This window comes from Panthera leo, chromosome A2 (genome assembly GCF_018350215.1).
Source record: "Panthera leo isolate Ple1 chromosome A2, P.leo_Ple1_pat1.1, whole genome shotgun sequence".
In the NCBI taxonomy this organism is placed as follows: domain Eukaryota; kingdom Metazoa; phylum Chordata; class Mammalia; order Carnivora; family Felidae; genus Panthera; species Panthera leo.
Window position 1 is genome coordinate 33,159,310 of NC_056680.1, and position 23,708 is coordinate 33,183,017.

Sequence of the window (23,708 nt, forward strand, 5' to 3'; positions counted from 1 at the left end):
GACCCTACAGATGTTGTCCTATCTCTTGCATTTTTTATTTAATAGATTATGATATGTTTACATGTCAAGGCACAGACAGCCACTTCATTTTTTTCTTTTCTTTTTTTTTAAGTTTATTCATTTAAGCAATCTCTACACCAAGCGTGGGGTTCAAACTCCCGACCCGGAGATCAAGAGCCACATGCTCTACTGACTGAGCCAGACGGGCGCCCCCATTTTTTCCAGTCAACTACAGAATACACCACTTTAGGGTGGTGCCATAATTTCTCAATCACCCACAACACTTAAAAGTGAATGTCAGATTTTTGTCATTATGAGCAGCGTCAAAGAAGGCATATAACTTCTATGGGTTTGAGTATTTCCAGAGAATGGGCTTCTAGTGGTGGGAATGCTAGGTCAAATGTTGCCTTTTTTTTTTTTTTTTTAATTTATTTATTTACTTTTGAGAGAGAGAGAAAGAGAGAGAGAGAGAGAACTCGAGCATGAGTGGGAGAGGGGCAGTCAGAGAGGGAGATAGAGAGAATACCAGCAAGCTCTGCATTATCAGGCACTGTCAGGACGGAGCCCGATGTGGGGATCGAACTCAAGAACCGTGAGATCGTGACCTGAGCCAGAATCAAAAGTCGGACACTTCACTGACTGAGCCACCCACGCGCCCCCAAATGTTGCCATATTTGATGGGTTCTTCCCAAACACTCTCCGCAAAGGCTTAATCGAGTCACATCAAGACCAACAGTTAATGAGCACTTTTGAATTCCTGCCAAGTCTGATAAAGGGAGGATGCTAGCTCATTCCATTCCTGCCTTCCATGTTCTCCTAACTCCAGACAGTCTGGGCCGTGGGCGTACTTGGAATTTTCCTGCTTTAGGCCTTTGCTCCTGCTGTTCCCTCCACTTACAATAACATTCCACGCCATCGCTATAAATATCCTACTAATGACAAATACAACCTCCTCCACAGGCCTGTCCCAAGCCTGACTGGCTACAAACTGTCTTCACATCATCTCTTTCTCCTGGGGATGCCCACAACACTGTTTATTCCCCTTGCTGCACACCCACCCCGTAATCTGAATCAGAGTCCACAGTCACCCCTAAATCATGAGGACAAATCATGAGGACTCAGACACAAGTGGTTACAGGCATGCACAGACACAAAGTCACACAGAAAAAACTGCCCCAATTTCCAGGCCTCAGTTTCCTTAACTGTAAAACGGAGATTTAAAAATAGTACCTACCCCAGGGGGGCCTGGGGGGGCTCAGTCAGTTAAGCGACTGACTTCAGCTGAGGTCATGACCTTGCAATTGGTGAACTCAAGCCCCACATCAGGCAGTCTGCTGTCAGCATAGAGCCCACTTTGGATCCTCTGTTCCCCCCCCACCCCGCATCTTTCTCTCTGCTCCTCCCCTCTCTGAAAAACAAATACACATTAAAAACATAGAAATAAAATAGTACCTCCCCCACGTACCTCCATTTTTATAATATTTTTTATAATATTAGGCCAGAGGGGATAGGAGATTCAGACCAACAGCCCTTAACCTGCTCCAGAATCTGTGCCCTTTGGCTGTACCCCACACTGATCAAATATCATGTTAACTAGAGAAGTAGTTACAGACTCCCAAGATCTCCCAGTCTCACGTACAAATTCTTTCATAGAATATAAATGCCGTGATAGCTGTGGGCCTGGATTTTCAAAGGGGAAAAACTGCCACTTAGTACAATCACTACCAGGGTATCCCTATCCTTGACTCATCCAGCCCCCCCCCCCCCAGATGTCTCCTCCAATAAAATTAACCCTTTACTTTAAAAATTAAAAGCGCACTGAGGCGCCTGTGTGATTCAGTCAGTTAAGCATCTGACTCTTGATTTCAGCTCAGGTCATGATCTCATGGTTCGTGAGCTAAAACTCCACGTCGGTCTCTGTGCTGACAGTGTGGAGCCTGCTTGGGATTCTCTCTGTCCCTCTCTCTGCCCCTCCTCCTTTTTCTCTCTCTCTCTCAAAATAAAAAAAAAAAAAAAAAAATTAAAAAAAAATAATAAAATGCGTAGAGAGGGCAGAAACAGATAAAAGAGTCTAACTGAGGAAGAATGCCACGTCTCCAAGGCAAGGCCCAGTGAAGGCTTCTTCTAGTCCCGTGGATCCTGGACCTGACCCACACGGAAACCTTCAGATCCAAGGACATATTCATACAGTCCTACTGCAGTGTGCTGCCCCAAATAGGAAACATGACCAGGCAACGTGGCAGTTTGGGAAATAATTCACAAGTGGGCCTTGTACCCAAGCACCGGGTCAGGAACTGCGTACCTCACGGGGGATTACCTCGAGTCCCCAGCCCACAGGGCCACTGATGGTACCCAAGGAGCAGAAAGACCACGTCTTCGCGACAGCCTGCGTGGGCTGGGTGGACAGACAACTACTAAATGTTCACTGAATTCTAGGAGTTTGCCTTCATGTGTATAAATACAGCACTCCACTCTTTCTACTCAGATGAAGATACTGAGGCACAAGCATTATAAAGTAGCAGAGTCCTGGATCGCCTGAAAGAAGAAATAAAGTGAGACAGCCAGGAAGTACCAGGTTTTCCCACAGAGCCACACTGATTTGTTGCATCATTCGCTGGGGTTCCCCTCACTGGCCCGGTCAGGCGACCACAGTCTTTCTTGATTTGGAAAAACGTAAATGGAAAGACATAATGTATGTGTACTAACTGATAAATGGGGAGAGCTGTGCTCAATCAAAATCAGCTCAGGATGGAGCATCAAAGACCTAGACGTAAAGCACTGGCTCAGGGGCACCTGGGTGGCTCAGTCGGTTGAGCGTCCGCTTCGGCTCAGGTCATGATCTCACAGTTCGTGAGTTCGAGCCCCGCATCCGGCCGGCTCTGTGCTGACAGCACAGAGCCTAGAACCCATTTTGAATTCTGTGTCTCCCTCTCTCTCTCTCTACCCCTTCCCTGCTAGTGCTCTTTCTCTCTTTCTCTCTCTCTCTCTCTCTCTCTCTCTCTCTCAAATAAACATTAAAAAAATTTTTTTATAAAGCACTGACTCAGCTGACCTTAAACCCTGCAAAGCTTCCCTCTCCTCATTAATAAATGCACCTCCCAGAGCTGATAAGAGCATCCATCATTCCTGGACCTGAGGACATGGTATATATCCTGGCACTGCCATTAAAAGCAGTGGCAGAGAACATCTCAACTTCTCTGAACCTCAGTTTCTTCTTCTGTAAAATGGGAATGATTATAATTCCCTACCTACGTTTCCTAGAGTTGGTTGAGGAGTAAATGACTTAACATACAGCACTTACAGCAAAGCACACAATAAGGGCTTTTATGGACTGAGATAAAAGTATACAAAAAAAATTTTTTTTAAGTTTTATTTTATTTATTATGAGAGAGTGTGTGTGTGCGCGAGTGGGTGAGGGCAGAGAGGGGGAGAGAGGGTGAGGGCAGAGAGAGAGGGGGAGGGGGAGAGGGAGAGGGAGAGAGAGAGAGAGAGAGAATGAGAGAATGAATGAATGAATGAATGAATGAATGAATGAATCCCAGGCAGGCTCTGTGCTGTTAAGCACATACCCCAACACGGGGCTCGACCCCACAAACCACAAGATCATGACCTGAGCCAAAAACAAGAGTCCGACGCTTAACCAACGGGGCCACCCAGCTGCCCCCACCAAAATTTCTATAAGCAATTAAGTGTCTAGGGGCTCTACTTTGATACCATTCACAGCTGGAATAATCAACCGAAAAGAAAACTTAACCAAACGAGACAGTTACCCCGGCATGAAGTTTATTGGAAAATGCCCATATGCATTTGCTCTCCTTCTATCTTTATACCAATCATTCCACAATTCTAAAGATCCAGGAATCATTTCATTGCTCGGTAATAGTTTGTAGCTTCCTACAGGGTGGTGACTAACTTCTACTTCCAGCAAGAAATTTAAGGGAAATGACATGAAGACATAAAGATAATATAGAATGTGTTTCCATCAAAGCTGCTCTACATAATTTGGTCCAACAAATTCAGCTCCATAACATCTAACAGGAGGTGGCAGTGCCAAGAAAGAAGATTAAAACCCAGAGTGTTAAACAGAAGTGTTTTGAGTCAATTACGCAGTCAATTCGGCGCCTCCACGAACCTAAAATCAAAAGTTATCAGATTCAAAAGAGGAAAACTGACAAACTTAATGTAATAATAACTACCGTTTATTCAACGCTGCCTTTGCTCCATGCTTATGCTGGGAGCTTCACCGCGACGTTGCCCACGATCTTTGCAACAACCACACGAGATGTGTGTGCTTACGATCACTAAGTCACAGAGGTGAAATCGTGTACCCAAGGTCACCTGGCAAGTAAGCAGAGAGACTGGATTTGAACTGGCCCTTCTGAAACGCAAAGCCTGTGAGCCTGTAGCATATGGCCTCCAACCCAGAAAGGCGGAAGGCTGGCCAGAGCAGAGCTTGATGGGGGGATTGAAGCCCACCAGATGACCAACACGCATACCCTTTGCAAACTGCTCTAAGTGCCACAGAGGTGAGGAGGAGACACTGTGGCAACGATCCCCCTGGGCAATCTAGTGCCCATCTTCAGAGCTCGAGGAGACACTGGGCAGGTGGCAGTCTTGAAAGCCCTGGGAAGTGTCAAGCTAAGCTATGAGAAAAGAAGAATGCAGAGGGAGGAGGGCAAAGACACCAAGAAAACCTCACTGCACCTGCTTCTGAGGGCAGTAGGAAGACAAAAGCCCAATAGAAAAGGGTGGAAACCACCTCGAAGCGTTCGCGGACAGAAGAAAGGATCAACGTGGCCTAGCCACACAGTGGGATATTACGCAGCTTTTAAGAGGAAGGAGGTTCTGGCACACACACTACAACATGGACGAAGCTTGAGGTCTCAGTGTTGAGTGAAATAAGCCTGCCACAAAAGGACAAATACTAAATGGTTCCACCCACACGGGGCCGGATTTATCAAGACAGAAAGCAGAATGGCGGCTGCCAGGGGCTGGGAGAGAGTGGCGTGGGCAGGTACTATTCAATGGGAACAAAGCTCCAGTTGGAGAGGGCGAAGAAGTTCTGGACACGGATGGTGACTGCGCAACATGGTGAGTATCTGACGCCACTGAACACACACTTAAAGGCTAAAATGTTAACTTTTATGTTATGTATTTTACCGCAATTCTTCAAAAGGTGACTAGAACCTTGCCAGGTCCCCAGTGCGAGTCGTATCACCCCAAACCATGTGTGAGGAGCACGTTATGTTCGTCAGTGCTGGAAGGTACAGACGCTTAGGTCTGGAGGACACAGAAGGACAAACAGAGGAACTCTGAGCTGCAATAGGCCAGGCCTGCCGCAAGCCCCCTCCCCCAGGGCACAAAGACTGGGGCCTGCCAGAGTGCCAGGAAGAGCACCCAGCTTCCAGCCTTCCCCAGACTATGCTCCAGAAGGTTCCATACTGCAAATTCACACAATGGTGCATGCAGTCTGAAGGGGATCCCATCACAGGCTACAAGACACAACCCCAGCACCCTAGTGAAGGCCTGGAACATTTCCAAGCCGGAGGAAGCCCATCGCTGTCGCTTCATCAGCCGGGTGACTCGGCACCAGCAACAGCTTCTCAAGCATCGGTATCCTCACCCAAAAAATGGTTAGATGGTACACACACTTCAGAGCTCTGGCTGAAGATTAAAGATCAGGCACAGGTGGCCTTCAGAGCAAAGAGTGGCAAGCACTATTCTGCTGTTGTTGGCATCGTGGGTTTTAGTCTTCTTCCCCTGGTTTCCACTCCCATACTTGAAGCCCCACAGGCAGAGCACATGAACAGGTGAGGAGGTGAGGGCTCAAGCATCAGTGATGGGCTTAGGGATCGCAGACCTCAGCCACTCAGCACACAGCATGAGGCATTCCTCTGGGCCTCTCTGTGCTCGGCTATAAATAAGCAGGCACGCCACCCCCTTTTGCCACAGTCACCCATCTGCGAACGACACAAGTCGTCCTGAGGTCAGAGCCAGCACAACAAAGAGAGCAGCCCTGAAGGGATCAAGGCTGTCCCCTAACAGCTCTCCAGGCCTTGCTGGGATGGTGTTTCCCCAGGAGAGGCACATTTTCTAATTTGAACAGAGTCACCAGACGGGGTAGGGGCAACTCTGAAGCAAATGAGGGAAACATGACCCATGTGCCCTGGGAAAAGGGTCTGATGCTGATCAAACCCTTCCTGAAGCACCTTCCTTCCTCTGCAACTGTTAGTTACACGCATCAGCTAATCCCCTTTGTTGTTAAAGCCCCTTGAGTTACTTTTTATTACTTGTACCCAAATGCAATAAGGTGATAAAACGGTTTCTGTCACCCCAAGGTAACCCGAAGTCTCCCTCTCTGGATAAAATACTCAGCCTGAAATGATTGATTCCACCATCCAACACGTAAGGTGCTGGAGACAGAGCAGTCCACGGAAAAAGCATCATCCCAGCTCAAGGAACATAGCTGTTCCACATAAAGTACTTTGGGAGAATCAGCACGTCTCCATACACTGAGGTTCTTTAAGAAAAATGTGATCAGTAAACACATGGACAAAAATGGTCAAAAAGCACTTAAAAAACTACTTATCCCGAACTTCCACATTTAACAAGCATCCACCCAAAGTGACACTCCAGCCTCTTCCTCTAGGAGCAGCTGGTTGTGACACCAAAGAACGATGACTGTCCTCAGCATTTGTAATGGCACTGTCTCCCGTGCTGTTCAGTCTGGTAGACACTAGCCATGTGAGGCTGCTGAGAGGTAGATTTAAATTAATTATAGCACGCGTAGGGGCGCCTGGCTGGCTCAGTCGGTTAAGCGTCCGACTTCGGTTCCGGCCATGATCTCACGGTTCATGGGTTCGAGCCCTGCCTCGGGCTGAGGCTCTGGGCTGACAGCTTGGAGCCTAGAGCCTGCTTTGGATTTTGTGTCTCCCTTTCTCTCTGCTCCTCCCCTACTCATTCTCTCATTCTCTCTCTCCCCCTCCCCCCAAAAAAATAAACATTAAAAAACTTTTTTAATAAATAAAATTTTAAAATGAAACAGCAAGTACAGTGCTGCGGAAGAGGTCTCTCTAAATTATCAGGCTAATGCGGGATTCCCAAAGCAAGAAAACGACCTTTCCCCAATACATACACACACACCCAGGGTTTGCCCCTAGAAGAACTTTGAGCTCAAATAACTCCATTAGGCCTTGTATTCTTGACTCCCTTCCCCAACCAAAGCGCATTCGAATGCAGAATGGGGTCTGTGACCATCATTTATTAGGTAACTGGAATTGAAAAGCCTGGCGTTTTATAAAGAGCCAGGAGCCTCAGACTTTGGACTTCCCACAACCAGCCAGAACTTTCTTAAACACTGTGGACTCACAGGGCCCACCCCCCAGAACTCTGACTGCATAGGTCTGGACTGAGGCCTAGTAATCCCCACATTGAATAAGCACCCTGGGTGATTCGAAATCAGTTGGCAGTTCTGTGGACCATTCTTCAGAGTTGGGGCATCCAAACTCCACTAGGCAGGAAGACATGACTCCGAACCACTCAGGAAGTCAACCCCAGATGCTCAAAGCCTGAAAACTCTCCCAGGTAATTCTGATGCATCTTCTATTCACCCAAACCCAATCTGTGGGCCGCTGTTTCCAAAGCTGATCATTTTCTCCAAGCAGCTCTGCCCGCAAGCTGTTAGCAGCCATGAGGTGAATATAAGTGCCTGGTAACAGGTGCACAGGGCTATAAACTCCACCCCCACCCCCCACAGGCTTTTCTGGATCCCTCTGTTCCTCAGGAATTCAGGCAACAGGGTGACTCACCAGATTTTATTAAACCCCCACGATAGTCTCCTTCCACCAAAAAAGACTCCAATAGTAAAAAACAACTATCATTCCCATTAATGCCTTCTTCCCACAATCATCTTCCTTAGAGATAATTATTTCACAAAGAATAGCTTGAGCTTATGTTATTTTTTTTTAAGTAACCTCTACCCGCAACGTGGGGCTCGAACTCAACGACCCAAGACAGAGTTGCATGCTCTACTGAATGAGCCGGCCAGGCGCCCCTTGAGCTTACATTTTTTGGTAAAATGTATCAGAAACTCATTCACATTGCTCAAGAAAGCTAGGCTTTTCTTCCTTAGGGCAGTATTCTCCCACACTTCAGAGAGACAGAAATAGGCAATACCTATATGAATATTTCCTTTGCTGGGCATCCGATCTCTCTGACTATTCTCTTATAAATAACGATATAAACATAGATAACACATCGATGTTGAGATAACACTCTGTACTTTTCATATACACTGTGGAGGTGCCTAACTATGTCTGTGCACTATGGTCTCATTCAGCATGGCTAGAGACTCTTCTTCCCTTTATCAAAGACCAAAGCTCAGGAATTGTATCAAGGATCACCTGGCCTAAAACACCATGGAATATAAGCTTTTCCAGCTACATCTTAATCTTGAGCTTTTAAAAAAATTTTTTTAATGTTTATTTATTATTTTGAAAGAGAGAGAGAGAAAGACAGAGCACAAGCAGGGGAGAGGCACACAGAGAGGGAGACACAGAATCCGAAGCAGGCTCCAGGCTCAGAGCTGTCAGCACAGAGCCCGACACAGGGCTCGAACTCACAAGCTGTGAGATCATGACCTGAGCTGAAGCACACACTTAACCAGCTGAGCGACCCAGGCGGCCCTAATTTGAGCATTTTAAAGTAGAAAGGAATCCAAATTTCATGCCAACTTGGGGGAATTCTGGGTGCCCCAAAAGCTGTTATCATAACCAAGGAATTGGATCAGGGCATATAGCAGCCTCAAGATGAAAACTCTCCTTACTTCTTTTTTTTTTTTTTTTAAGTTTATTTATTTAGTTTGGAGGCGGGGAGGGGCAGGGGGAGGGAGAGAGAGAATCCCAAGCAGGCTCTGTTCTATCAGCACAGCCCAACTCAAGACTTGAGCCATGCAATCATGACCTGAGCCGAAATCAAGAGTCAGACAGACACGTGGGGGGCCTGGTTGGCTCGGTCGGTTAAGTGTCTGCCTTCAGCTCAGGTCGTGATCCCATGGTTCATGGGTTTCAGCCCGGAAATGGGCTGTGTGCTGACAGCTCAGAGCCTGGAGCCTGCTTCCGATTCTGTGTCTCCCTCTCTCTGCCCTCCCCCACTCAACTCTGTCTCAAAAATAAACATTTTTTTTAAATTTAAAAAAAAAAAAAAAAAGAGACACTCAACTGGCTAAGCCACCCAGCCCTTCTCCTTAGTTCTGTCTCACCTCTCAAGCCCTGGATTACACAGACAATCTCCTACCTAAGATTTGAATTCCTACACAGTCTATTAGAATGTTCTTATTCTGAATCGGGTATGAAGAGAGGGAAGGGGATGAGGGAAGGAGAGAAAAGAAACAATACTCCAAGTCGAAACCTAGCAAAATGTGAATTCCATGTTGGGCTTTTGCTGCCCACTTCAGTTTTCGTTTCATAGAGGTCTTTTCTTCCTTGGCTCCTTGACAGAAAAACCGCATTGACTAAACTTGCAATCTGAATTACCTAAGTCCCTTTCCCCATCCTCACACAGCAAGCCTGATGTGACATGAATTATGTAATGCAGGACAATCCACTGTGCCGGCAGAAAAGCAACTGAAAGGCTGCCTTCATTTTCAAAACCCAAAATTCTACCATATAGCCCTGGCCCTGCAGAACAGATGCCCGCTGGTCTTACAGCCTAATCATGTTCTGAAAGCATCTACCCTTGGGGTAAAGGTCAGGGTCCTGATTTCTCTGCAGAATGTCCAAGAGAGGTGTGTCATTGGGGACGATCCTGCTATCTTTAAAACCTATGCGGTACACATAAAATTCATTTATTTCTTTTTATTTGTAAGGCCACACATATCACAGTAAAATCCCCTCAGAGCAGAGAGCGTATCCCATTCCCAGTATACATCCATATAAATGTCATCGTCAAGATGCCATTTTGCACCCCGTTAAAGGCGTGGTAGACCAGGACTCGAAGACAAAATATGCCACCAGTTATGATCAGCTGTCAAAATATACTCTCTCCCCAGCTCGTCACAACTAGAACAGGAGAGCTGTCCCCAGCTGGGGCTCCAATAAACATAAGCAGACTAGAGTGACAAACTGGACCACTTCTGGAACTTAGTACTCACTTCAACACACATTTATTGACCCTCACTGTGATTTGGTCACTATCTGGGTCCCTGAAAATACAGACAGGAACAAGAAATGAGATGATGGCTCTTCAAGTGAAAGAGACACAAATACATAACCAAGGGGCTGCAAACTTGTCACTGGGACCAAATATGGCTCCCAGATGTGTTTTGTTTGCTTCATCCATGCTTTTGGACCAACGCTTTTAAATTGTCAAAGTTCTTTTTTTAACAATTCAAGCTTTTAGATTTTCTTGAAAATGAAAAATCTGGCAACGCTGGGCCAACAATGCCACATTGTCAGCAACAGGCCGAAGCTAAGTAGTAACTGCTCCCTCGGAACCAAGCGTGTCCTTCCAGTTTACCCCAGGTCCCCACCAGCCCCTAATGCCCTTTGAAATACCTACTCAGCATTTGCGTCTGTGATGACTAGTATTAAATAGAAAAAAAAATCTAGAACTAGGCAGTATGTGTCATAACTGAGGTAAGTGAGGAAATACAGGACTCTCACATACAGGCACCAAGGATAGAAGTTGATATGCTGTCTGAAGAGCAACAATGGTGGGTATTAAGTCATAAGAAGATAGGGGCACCAGGTGGGTGCAGTAAGTGTACCACTTCCACTCAGGTCAAGATCTCACAGTCTGTGGGTTCAAGCCCCACGTCGGGCTCCGTGCTGACAGCCCAGAGCCTGGAATCTGCATCGGATTCCTGTGTCTCCCTCTGTCTCTGCCCCTCCCCTGTGTATGCTCTCTCTCTCTCTCTCTCTCTCTCTCTCTCTCTCAAAAATAAACATTTAAAAAAGAGTTTAAAAGTAATAAGATAAAATTCATGTGAGCCAAGAGTTCTAAACATCTGTACCAAGAAAAAATCTGAAGTCCACATTTTTTACATTTTTTTAATGTAAATATAACGATATTCACCAATGTGCTGTGTAAAATACAAAGAGAAAACTACCTAAATTTCAATGTTCATCCTCCAAGCATGGTTTAATATAGCACAGCCTGAAATGGTTCTACAGCCACTGAAATGACAAAATACATATACGTGTAGTATATAGAAAAAACATCTATGATATTTAGGCACCAAAAAAAAAATTCATAAAACAGCATGTGTTGTATTATCCAATTTTCATAAGAAAAAGAACCTCTCAAAAAAAATACCAGAAAAAAGTGTGTGTGTGTGTGTGTGTGTGTGTGTGTGCGTGTGTGTAAAAATAGAGTATTAACACATATTTCTGAGTGTAATTACAGACAATGTACATATATTTTCCTTTCATATTCACATCTTTCTGTATTGTACACACTGTTTAAGTGAGGAAAAAAATAAATTTCACAGAGAAAAGAAACATAAGCTGTGGAAGCACACACCAACTATGAACAGTGATTGACAGTCATACTAGGTCACAATAATATTTGAGTATTTATAAGATTAGAAACCAAAACCTGGATGCCTATGCTTGGGTTGAGAAAAAATCCACACACTCTAACACCAAGGAAAGTTCTTTTTATACAACCTGATCCGGAGTTTTGAATTCTTAACCAAGCCACACAGACTTAAACAGGCTGATAGTTGGAGGAGGAAAGGAGCCTGCGCTCCCTATCAGATGTAAATTCTAACGCTCAGCCAAGAATCCAGGTGGTAAAATCCTGACTCTATTTAAATCAAGCCAAAGCGATGCCTTCCGTGGCCACATTACATAAGCCACAGGCTCCATCACTGCACACATCTGGTCAGAATCAAGGCCCTCTAAGACCTTCAACACAATTAATTCAATATTTTCTCTACAGTTCAAAATGCTACAACAACTGGCAGGGAACCATCTTAAATCATCATGGAAAAGTCAGACATATGGCTAAGTATATTTAATATGCCTTAAAAATAAGCCACGGATTTTCTAGCCAACAAGATCTCAGGCAAGAATCTTTATTTATTTAAAAGTTATGCCCACTCGTTACCCTCAAAAGAATGCAACTGAACAGATATTTCACCCACCTACAGAGGGCAGAGATTACAAACAGACAGAAAACAGGGATGCTGCCTTCAGGAATTCAAGAAACACACAATCCAGCATGGCAGACCGACAGGCAAATCTGCAATTACAAGACACTATGGTCTTGAAATCAACATGTATGTGGAGGGAGAAAAAGAGAGCTCAGAGGAGGAAGGAATCAGCAGTGTTGGTGAGGGAGAACAGGCAGGCAAGTAAGTAGAAGAACTTGACCATATGGAGCGGCACACTCGGTGTCCCGGCCCACAAACACTTTGGGAATCCATTTTCATTTCTAGGACTATCCTCGGTGGGGTCAACAGATGCGCTGTAACACCCTCAGGTGGTAAGGGCACAACCCGAAAGAGGCGCATCCACAATGACCCCCACAGTAGAAGGACACAGGGGCTCCTGGCTACGAAGTCAACACATTCCTAGTGTGTAAACCCAGGATGAGAATTTTGGAAACGGGTAGATCTGAGCTTGAATCTTATCTGTGTCAGTGGCTGGGTTGGGGGGGGGGGGGGGGGCGGCGAGGATAAGTTACTTGACCTCTCCAGCTCATTTCCTCAAGGCTAAAATGAAAATGAGAATGACATCATCTCCCTCAGCAAAACCCTTACCTGGGTCTCAGCAACCTATCAGAAGGTCAATAAATTAATAGTTATGATTAGTTTACTGCTCACAATTCAGATTCCCAGTCTCAACCCTGAAGTCATACATTAGAGCAGCGTTTCTCAACTTCAGCCTTATGGCCATTTGGGGCTGGATAATTCTCTCTTGGGGAGAGTGGGAGGAGGGCTGAATTGCACACTGTGGGATGCTCAGCAGGCTCCCTGGCCTCTCCTCCCTAATTGCCAGCAGCAATCCCACATCTCGAGTTATAACAACCAAGTATGTTTCCAGGCATTGCCAAATGTCCCCTGAGAAGCAAAACCACCCCCAGTTTTAAACCACTGCTTTAGAGGAACTCACTGAAGGGTGTCCATTTCTCAACTGAAAAGCATCATGGTTGCTATTTTGTAGATAATTCTGGTAAACACTGCCTGTATGCCAAGCAGAGGACTAAGTGTTCTGCGTACGTCTACCCATTTAATCCTCAAAAACAGCCAATAAGGCAGCTATTATTCTCATTTTCGACTGGGAGTACTGAGGTTCTGGGAGGTTAACATGCCCATGGTTGCTCAGCTGGGAAGTGGCAGAACCTGGATTTGAACCCAACCAGTCTGACTCTAAACCCTTATAACCCCAAGTCCCACTGCTGCCCTCGCATTCCTGATTTGAGAACCCAGATACAGTGCCAGGAAGATCAGAGGACCTCAGTGTCAACTTCTCAAAGACCATTCTCCCTGGGACCCCCAGGAAATAGAGAAAGGACTTCTTCCTCTATACCTATACGCAACCAGGGACCTAATGACAGTAATTAAATCAGCTTGTCACTGGCGAGGTCCAGGGTTTCCTTCTTACTTGTCTGAACTAATCCATCCACAGCCCTTTCCAAAAAGTGGCATCTGAATCATGCAGAAAAAATAAGGGTTTTTTTTTCTAGACTTTAAAAAGCTCTCCAGGAAACTATACCACAACTATCTCTCAAGAGATTCTTTCTTCTCTCTGGACTGTTTTCAAAGGAGGAATATTCAAACAGTAACAGAAGCCAACATTTACAGAGCACACACTATGTGCCAGGGCCTATGCCATGTGGATTCCTTAAACCTCATTTTATTCTTCCATCAACTCTAGGAAGTAGGTATCATTATGGTCCCCATTTTCAGATGGGAAAATCCTGGCGCAAAGAGATGAAACACCTTGCCCTGATTCACCTAGCTAGTAAATTTAATAATCTGGCTTCTAATCCAGGCCAGCTTAAATCCAAAATCTGCACAGCTACAATACGTCAATAAATTGATATGCCTGGGTTTTATTATAAGCAGCATTGGTGTCCTGTTACCACTGTATCTAGCAATAATTCTGAAACGTGGCTTATAACCAGGGCATAATTGCCTTTTAGTTGTACCCTCATGCCACCGTCCATAAAGAGGGCTTCAAGTCTTGTCTCACGATAGGCTGAAAGATTGGCCTTATTGTGGAAAACATAACTGTGCCCCATTAAAGAGCACACAAAGGCCTCCGATGGCAATAATGGTAGGGCTGACAACTTAGCATAGAGAAAATAATTCTCCCATGTACTTCTTTCTCTTGACAATGGAGGTGGTAACACATAGCTAACCGTGCCGGGAAGAACCTCTCACAGTCCATTTGAGGATGAGAGAGTTTGCAAAGTTCCCAGACATACTCAATATGGTGCTGCCAGAAACCCTTGACATGAAGACCAACTGAAAATGGTCATCAATGCCATCTTCAAGAATGTTCCTGGTGGCACCTGGGTGGCTTAGTTAAGTATCCAACTCTTGATTTCAACCCAGGTCATGATCTCACAGCTCAGGAGATAGAGCCTCTCATTGGGCACTGTGCTGACAGCATGGAGCCTGCTTGGGATTCTCTCTCTCCCTCTCTCTCTGCCCGTCCCCTGCTTGTGCACATGCACTCTCTCTCTCAAAAAATAAGTAGATAGATGATAGATAGGTAGATACATAGATAGACAGATAGATAAAAATTTTTAAAAAAGAATCCTGGATCAATCATCTAAGCTCTACTTGGCCACATCCGCAGCCTACAAATGACAAACCTTGATCAAGGTTGATGTGACCCATCACGAGTTACCCACATGGTCAGAGACTATCAAATATGGGAATTTTCAGAGGCAACCGAGCTCAGGAGAGATTGATTCTAGTTCTCAATTTGCCAGTGGATGCTCAACAAATACTTGAGCACCTACTATGTACCAGGCACTATTTTCGGTACTAGGAATATAGCAGTGAACAAATCGAGAACATCCCTGCCCTCTGAGAACTTCTATTCTAGGAGAGACAAAATCAGGATTTTACTTATCTTGAAATGATCTATGTAAAATGGAGTGGAATAAAGCAGAAAAAGGTTATGGAGAGTGACAAGTAGGTGGAGTTAAGGCTTTCAATAATGTGGGCAAAGGAGGTGTCACTGAGAAGGTGATATGTGGTAAAAACTTGAAATTCATGAGGGCGCAAGCCTTCTAGATGTCGAGGTGGGGACTAGGAGGCCATGGATGGGGAGAGACAAGAAATGTCATAGGCCAGATCACGGGGGACCTTGTGAGTCACTGTAAGGACGTCGGTTTTCACTCTGAGATAAGGATGACAGAAATGATTATAAGTAATGGATTACTCCGTTCTTCAATTACTTAGCCATAAAAAGAGAAGATGATTATTTAATCATAAAATGTTCAAATTCCATCTCCTAATGTTGCTACATGCCTTCAGAAAGGTTAGCATCCAGAACACGATGGACTCAACACAGGACACTTGATGATAAAGCAGACATCAATATGATAGGCGTGTCCTTGATATCACGGGGGTTTGTTTGTGGAAACACCAAAACAAATTCACAAGAAATACGACATCAATGCAGACATCCATAGGGGTGCAGTATAGCAAAGCTCCAGTGTTTACGAGGGATTTTTCAAGGTTATTGATCTCACACAGAAGCTGCATAAAGATAGGCGAAAATGCCATAACCCACTTTTTTAGGATGTGAAGGTCAGCCCTTAACCAATTTGACAGCCTTTATTCTCAGTGTATACAAAAATCAGTATATCCTGTTACACATATATACAAACTCAAGGAAGGGACCACTAACATCAGAGACCGGTGTTTTGCATTAAATAACCATCGTTTATAAAGCAACATCCTTCATGTAAACCCTTGTGGTAAGGAGATGTCAGAATGTTTTCTCTTATAAACCACTTAATTCCCCTTGGTGGATATCATCAATTCTGCCATCTGAAACCAGCTGGGTAATGAATGCCAACAAATGCAGTGAGCCAACTGTATGCCATTGCTTCATAAGGTCAAGTTAATCTATTTTTAAATAACATAGCCATTGGCAAAGGATGGCCACTGGAAACAATGGACAAGTTGGGTCGCCTGTCCTTGCATTATTTTTTCATAAAAGCTGTGGAATGTTCCACAGTGTAACCTAAAAATATCCTTCAGAGAGTGGTCTTTTAGCACGGAGAATAAAAAGATTGATTTTGAAAGTTTAAGTTAAAAAAAAAAAGACATATAAACACAAAGCACAATTTAAGAGCAAGAGAGGACAAAAATCAGACTGTTTTCTGCAGTAATGATCTGATTTGCTGTTGGCTGGAAAAATTGTACACAGGGACAATGCAACAAGAAAACAGAGGTAAGGTGTCATTCTTATGGATGCTGACACACAGCAGATCCCACATCAACAGAAAACTGAAAAGCCCCCCATCATCCTGTCTGCTCAGTATCTGAAATTTCACTTCTGAAACTCAAGTGAAAGTCAATAGGCAGGAACACTTCAGGGTAATTCGTTAAACTTGTGGGTCAATACAAATTATGAGACACAGGGAATCAGCTGATTGGAAGATCTGGTAATGGGGGAAAAAAAAGTATCAGGGTCTTAAATCAGAAGAAATAAAAGATGAATAGAGAATAAAAGGGGAAAGATGTAGACGGCCTAGTCTACATACAACACCACCTAGTCTTGCCATACAAATAACAAGCAACAAAGGAAAATCCATTCATGCGTCCAACAAATTTTAGTGAGCACCTAGGATTTGCCCAGGTACTATCTTAGGCCCTGAGAAACAGCAGGGTGAACAAGTGAGGCAACCGTGTTTTACATTCTAGGGGGAGGCGAGGCAGACAATCAAGAAGACACAAGGGGAGCCTGGCTGGCTCAGCTGGTAATATCTGTGACTCTTGATCTCGGGATCAGGAGCTCAACCCACCGCCTGCTGGGCACAGAGATCACTTTAACATAAATAAAAATGTTAACAAAAGAAGAAACAGAAGATAATGCGAACCTGTGACAAGGCCATGAAGTCACAAAACAGGATGAGGGGATGGCATGAGACTCCAGAGCCATCTTATACAGGGTCAGTGATGTGCTAGGACCAGCTCACACCAGCCCTGGAGAACCAATTACATGCATCTCTTCCGAACTCAGGCCACAGATCTGGGGCTTGTCTCCACGGCAGCCGGTTATTAAACATTTAGCAGCACACGACCTGACACAAAGGAAAAGAATCAATCTTGTGACCATCTGGGGGGAAGAGAAAGCAAACCCAGGGACCCTGGAGCAGAATTCACGGGACACCAAGACAGGCGGGCCACTGTCTCAAAATGAGAATCATTTCGTTACAGAGCTGTTGTAGTATATCCCAGCTGGTCAAAATAAACACACAACATCAAAACAAAACACAAAAAGGCACAAAGAACTATTTTCAATCGCATGTGGTCATAATTCCCTCATGACAGTGAGGGAAAGGGGCCGGTGGCGGTGGTGTGGTTTTTAAGTTGTGTCTTATTTATTGTCTCCATTCTGTCTAAATTGTGGACAGTTTCGGCTTCTGGGTAATTTGCAAAGCCACAAACTTCACCTACGAAAATATGTAAGCATGACCTATAATGTGACCAGTTTGGGAAACTACAATCACACCATTTTCAACTTTTGGAGTCTGGGTTAATCATGGGATTGCAGCATTTTATGAGTGCAAAGGACATCCACGGCGCACCCGTTTATTTTGGGCACAAAAGAAATGAAGAGGAGCACCTGGGTGGCTCCGTCTGTTAAGCATCTGACTCTTGGTTTCAGCCCAGGTCATGATCTCATGGTTTGTGAGTTCGAGCCCCACATCGGGCTCCGCACTCACAGGGCTCCACAATGACAGTGCAGAGCCTGCTTGGGATTCTTTCTCTCTCCCTCTCTTTCTGCTCCTCTCTCTCTCAAAATAAATAGACTTACAAAAAAAAAAAAAAAAAAAAAAAGGAAAAGAAAAAATGAAGACACTTACACCCAAAGAGGGTGATTTGCTAGAGAGGGTAGCACAAGCTGGCAGAGCCTGTTCTGGGAGCCCAGGACACCTGTGTCCTGCACCATATGCTCAGGGTTAGTCTGTACCTTAGGGCAGTGAGTCTGAAAAGTGAGCTTCAGAATCACCTGAGGGCTTGTTAACAACTGCCCCATTGGCCCCGCCTCCTGAGGCTCAGAATCAGTAGGAAATTAGCACATCTAACCAGTTCCCAAGTGATGCCACGGCCACTGGTCTGGAGGCCCTACTGGCCCACCGATGGAGCAGTTAGAAGCATGGGCTTTTGGAATCCAACACGGTTGAGTTCCAGCTCTACTTCGGCTACTTGTATGACCCTCGGAAAGGCTACCCAAACTCTGGACCTCAGTTTCTGACATCTGATTCCAGTTGTGAGGAATAAAAGACAAAATGTCCACAGAGTACTAGCTTAGCCAAGGACCAGGCACATTCTAAAGCAAGCGCTTAGCTTGTATCCGATAGCAAAGTATCCTTAATTACCTTATTTTCTTTTTCCACATACACTAGAATTCAAAAGACAGGGACGATTAAAGACTGGCAAAAATGTGGAGCGACTGGAATATTTCTGGCATCTCAATTCATAATAGCCAAAAGGGATCAATAGCCCAAATGTTTACTGACAAGCAAAAATATTTTAAAAACTGGTATGTACAGGAACTCCTGGGTGGCTCAGTGAGTTAAGTGTCCGACTCTTCATTTCAGCTCAGGTCATGATTTCACACTTTGTGGGTTCAAGCCCCGTGTCAGGCTCCCACACTGAAAGTGCAGAGCCTGCTTGAGATTATACATATATACATATATATATATATATATATATATACATATATACACACACACACACACATATATATGTATATGTATATATATACATATGTGTGTGTATGTATGTGTGTGTGTATATATATATATATATATATATATATATATATGTGTGTGTGTATGAAAAAAAAACCTGGTATATACACATACCTACAATGGAATACTACTCAACAATAAAAAAGAACAATGAGGGGCACTGGACTGGCTCAGTCAGTAGAACATTTAACTCTTGATCTAGGGTTGTGAGTTCGAGCCCCACATTAGGTGGAGAGATTACTTAAAATCTTTAAAAAGAGGAAGAAGGAGGAGGAGGGGAAGAAGGAGGAGGAGGGGGAGGAGGAGGAGGAGGAGGAGGAAAAGAAGAATGATACACACAATATGAAATCTCCAAAATATTTTGTTCAGCAAAAAAAAAAAAAAAAAAGCCCAACACCAAAGAGTGTGTAGAGCTTTATTTCACTGATAGGAACTTCAATAATAATAATAAAAAAAAACTTATCCATGGTAAAAGAAATAGGACAGCCTTTGCTTCTGGAGGAAGTGTGGAGGAAGTGTGGAGGAAGTGTGGGGAATGGACTGGAAAGTGGCAGGAGGGAAATTTGTGAGGTAATGGGAATATTCTAGATATTGATTTGAGTGAACATAAAATAAACATATACATTTGTCAAAACTCACCAAACTACATAGTGAAGATCTGTGCATTTCACCACAGATGAACATAATATATACTTACAAAGCATAACAAGTATATACATGCTATATTATAGATACAAAATAACACATTGTATATAACATAGACAGGTATCCATACATTTTTTTAAGCACCTTGTAACAAAAGACTGTCTCCTCCATCTAAAATGAACCAAGTCCAAACTGGTAGACCCATGGAGCTTGGTTCCTTCACAATTCAGTCCTGCTTCATATAATACCATTTGCTACAGACTATTTTAGTCTGTGCATCTTTCCAGGGAGCTGCCATGAAATAGAAACAGAATTTTCTCCCACAGGAAGACCGTGACATTTCCATACAGATGGCACCCAAAGTGCCCTGTGTCCCTGGGAGTGGCTAGCTCAGGGTGCGGAAAAAAGTAACATTTTCCTTTACCACATACCAAGGATGAGCCTACCTAATATGATTCAAACACAGTAATGAAGACATAGTAAGAGCAATTCTGTCGCAGAATTTAAATCATATTCTCGCCATGAAGGGGAACAGAAGATTAGTGAAATGCTCTCCAGTGCCATGTTTCTGTAATGAAGATGTTGAAAGAACTGTACCCATGTAATTATTACATAAAATAGCTTTCACACTGCAATGGATTCCATCCACATCTTAATGCTATCTTGAGTAGAACAAGTAGATTTACACACACACACACACACACACACACACACACACACACACACACACCTGCTATGAACAGTACTGTGCAGCACATAGAATGGTTCTAGATGAAGGCAAATAACATTTGGTGACAGTACAGTTTCCTTTCAATCCAGAGGTGTCTGATTTCAAACACACTTGATTATCTGACCAATCCTTCCTTAGTTCCATGGTGAGACAGCCTGGCATTATGTCTCTTGATCTTTGATGACTGGTGGACAGAGGGTCAGCCACATGCATTATCTTGCACATTAAACACAAGCCCCCACATAGGACCCACTAGGCAGAAAATAGATGGGTACGTACCCCTGCCTTTCCTCCAACCCTTTCTCCAAAATGCTGACACCTGTAGCTGCTCCCACCAACTGCTTTGACACAGTGTTTTCTCTATAGTTCTATGAAGTCCTAACAATCCAGGTACAGGCATTAAGTTCATAATCCAGGTTCCTAGCGCTAAAAGCTAGACTGAGAAATAACTGGTCAAAGTGAATTCAACATAATATATCTTCTTTATTGGGCACTTACTATGTGCCAGGCACTGCTCTGCACACTTTCCACTTATCGTCTTATGTAATACCCAAACAAACGCCAGTTTACAGATGAGGACACACTCTCAGGGGAAGGAGGTGTTAGACCTCAAGCAAAGCCTGGGGAGATGCACAATGAATAAGGCACAGTCTCTCTCCAGTAAGCTTGCCACCTAGTATGGAAATGAGGAGGGGCCTAACTCATAGATCAGAGTAAGTAAAAAACTACAAAGTACACATTTAGGGGAGTCCAAAGGAAGAAGGGTTTGTTCAGCTTGGCAGGATGCTGGAGGGCTTCTTGGAGGAGGTGTCCAAGTGGAAGATGAGGACATAAATGGAGGGAGCTTTCTATAAATGTCAGTCCATCGCTCCCCAAACTACCAAAAGGCCTGACAATTCCTTCTGTCCCCCTCCTCTGTTTCATCTGGAACGGGCCTGCTTCCAAGGATCTGCTCAGCTCAGCCCAGCCCAGCCTTCCTTTCCTTTAACGCATTCCTCCAGCTGCCACGTGCCCTTCCAGGCCCGCAGCACATATGGGAACTTTTCACCACGCTCAACTTTGCCACCTCCTCTGGTGCTTTCATGCGGGAGAACCTATGTCATGGCACTCGGTGGTGCAAGGGATGCTTTAAGGGAATCAAGTCCTTCTCTGTTGGACTGATGCAAGGATAACCCCTTGCCAGCACTAAACTCAGGCAGGAGGGATTCCCCACCACCAGCAACCATCAAAAAAGCTGGCTTCTGAGAGAGGCATCTGCCTTCATTCCCTCCCCAGAAAACAAGCCCCCCAGTCCAGGAGGGTCATATCCACCCCACCCCCCCCGCCCCCACCTCTTTCTCCTAGAGCTTAAGGCTTGCATTGACTGAAACCCTCACTTCTGGTATCTGTGTGACCTTGGGCAAATAACTTATGCAATATCAGTCCCAGTTTCCTTATCTGTAACATGGGGTTTATAAAAAAAACCCGATCACAGAATTGTCAGTCAGAACAAAATAGCCCAAGGAAAGCATTCAACACAGAGCCTGGCACGTAGTAAGCTAACAGTGAATAGTAGCCACCATTATCATCATCAACAATGATGATGGTGGTGGCGGAGAAGGCAGCATAAACTTGGGCTAGATTCGCGCAGACAGAAATACTCCTTCTTTCCCTCCCCCCCACCCCCACCCCCCACGCCTGGGGCTGGGCCACACGGTGGAGACACATGCGTCATCCAGCTCTGGGGTGAATGCAGGATCTTCAGGAGGCGGGCATAGGAACCGCAGGGCGGTCACGCCCCAGCCCACCTGGAGGGATGCCCTGGGGAAGATTTCCCGACGGAGGAGGTCAGTAACCACAGACCCCTCTTCTCGTTCATACCCATTCTCCGGGTCTGGCAACAGATAAGTAGCAAAAGAACGCAGCGGCAGCGCCTGCTGCATCACTCCTCCGAGAAGCCTGGAGACCGTCCACTTTGCCCCTGACTCGGTTTCCCAAGCCTCCTCGCGCAGACAAGCCGCGCTGTACTCGGTGGCTGAGATAACAGGTTGGCAAACCGGGCCTGGGAAAAGTCTCTCCGCTGCCCGGAGGAAACCCAGCCCCCTCTTTCCAACGCAGGTGGGCAAACAATCCACAACCTCTCAACAACTTTGCTCATTTCACCACGACAGGGCGCACGACCCCAACTTCCCCTCTAAGCTGCGCTCGGAGGAGGAACGCGGGAAATCGAGATGCGGCGGGGGGCTCTCCGCAGGCCGCTCCCCGTTTTGCGGGCGCCTCCGGGAGGCGCGTCCCGTCTTACCTTGTCTGACGGCTTTGAAGGTGACGGCCTCCTTGCAGCTGTCGATGACTCCCAGCACGTCATAGCGGGGCAAGCCGGACACCCGGATCCCCTGCACCTCCAGAAGCAGCTCCCCCTCGCCCAGCCAAGGGCCCTCGCCGCCGCCGGGAAGCCCCGCCGCCTCGGCCGCGGCCACCGCTCCGACATACGGAAACTCCCCGTTCTCCGCGCCCCCCAGCACCGTCACCCCCAGCTCGCCCTGGGGTCCCCGTCTCACGGTGCATTCGTGAACCTTGCTAGTCCAGTGGTTCTTCTTCTGGATCACTCTCGACATGATGGGCTGTTACACCCCTCCTCCCCCCACAAAAAAATAATAAATGAGAGACAGGTGCCCCCCACAGCACAAGCCCCCAGGCACCCCCGCTGGTTCATGGGAGGGACATCTCCCCCCAAATAACGCAACGGGAGGGAGAAACTTGGCAGCCTCGCTCCCCTGCACACACTCGCTCACTCAAGCCATCATAAAACAAACTTTCTGGTCTTCCCGCGAGCCCTGCACAGGCGCCCGCGAGCTTTGTTTGCATTCCGGTGCTTCTCGGTCCACGTTCCGGCGCCCGACCGTTCTCTCCGGGACCAGAGTCCACTCTGCGCCGCTCGGGTTATTTTTTTTCCTTCCTTCCTTCCTTTCTTGCCTCTTAGAAACGCGGTGTCTTCTCTTTTCCTCCCGCCTGGCTCGCCTTCCCTCGCTGGCGGGCTGTTCCTGAGGGTGAGGGAAGCCCTTCCAGACAGTTGCTGGGAGCCCTGGAGACGCGGTAGCCGAGCGGGGGTTGGGGGGGGACAGGAGGGAAGTGCCTGCGGCCCCTTTAAGCAGATACAAAGGCTCGGCTTGTTTTGTTACAGTTCATTCTATTCCGCGCCGCCGAGCGCAGCGGCCGGCGAGAGGAGACGCGCGCGCATGCGCCCCGCGGCCGCCTGCCGGCCGGCCCGCCCCACCTCTCCTTCCCGAAGGGAGAGATTCCAGTGTGCTTCCCGTTGGGTCCTAAAACCGATCCTGCAGACGGCAACTCACCGCCCTCCAAGCACCCTTCTTATTCCTCCTTTCCTTGCCTTGCCCTAGAGTCA

General features: G+C 45.9%; 1 protein-coding gene across 9 annotated transcripts in view; it reads right to left on the bottom strand.

Moving 5' to 3' along the window:
* The window catches only part of MAGI1 (membrane associated guanylate kinase, WW and PDZ domain containing 1), a 631,452-nt gene extending 608,504 nt beyond the window's left edge, over nucleotides 1-22,948 (bottom strand). For all 9 annotated transcript variants that reach the window (XM_042929917.1, XM_042929912.1, XM_042929918.1 and 6 more), the window contains exon 1: nucleotides 22,608-22,948. In XM_042929917.1, coding sequence (XP_042785851.1) covers nucleotides 22,608-22,920 — 313 coding nt within the window. In that variant the 5' untranslated portion in view covers nucleotides 22,921-22,948. The remainder of the gene's footprint in view (nucleotides 1-22,607) is intronic.
* Between the last annotated feature and the right edge of the window lie 760 nt (nucleotides 22,949-23,708).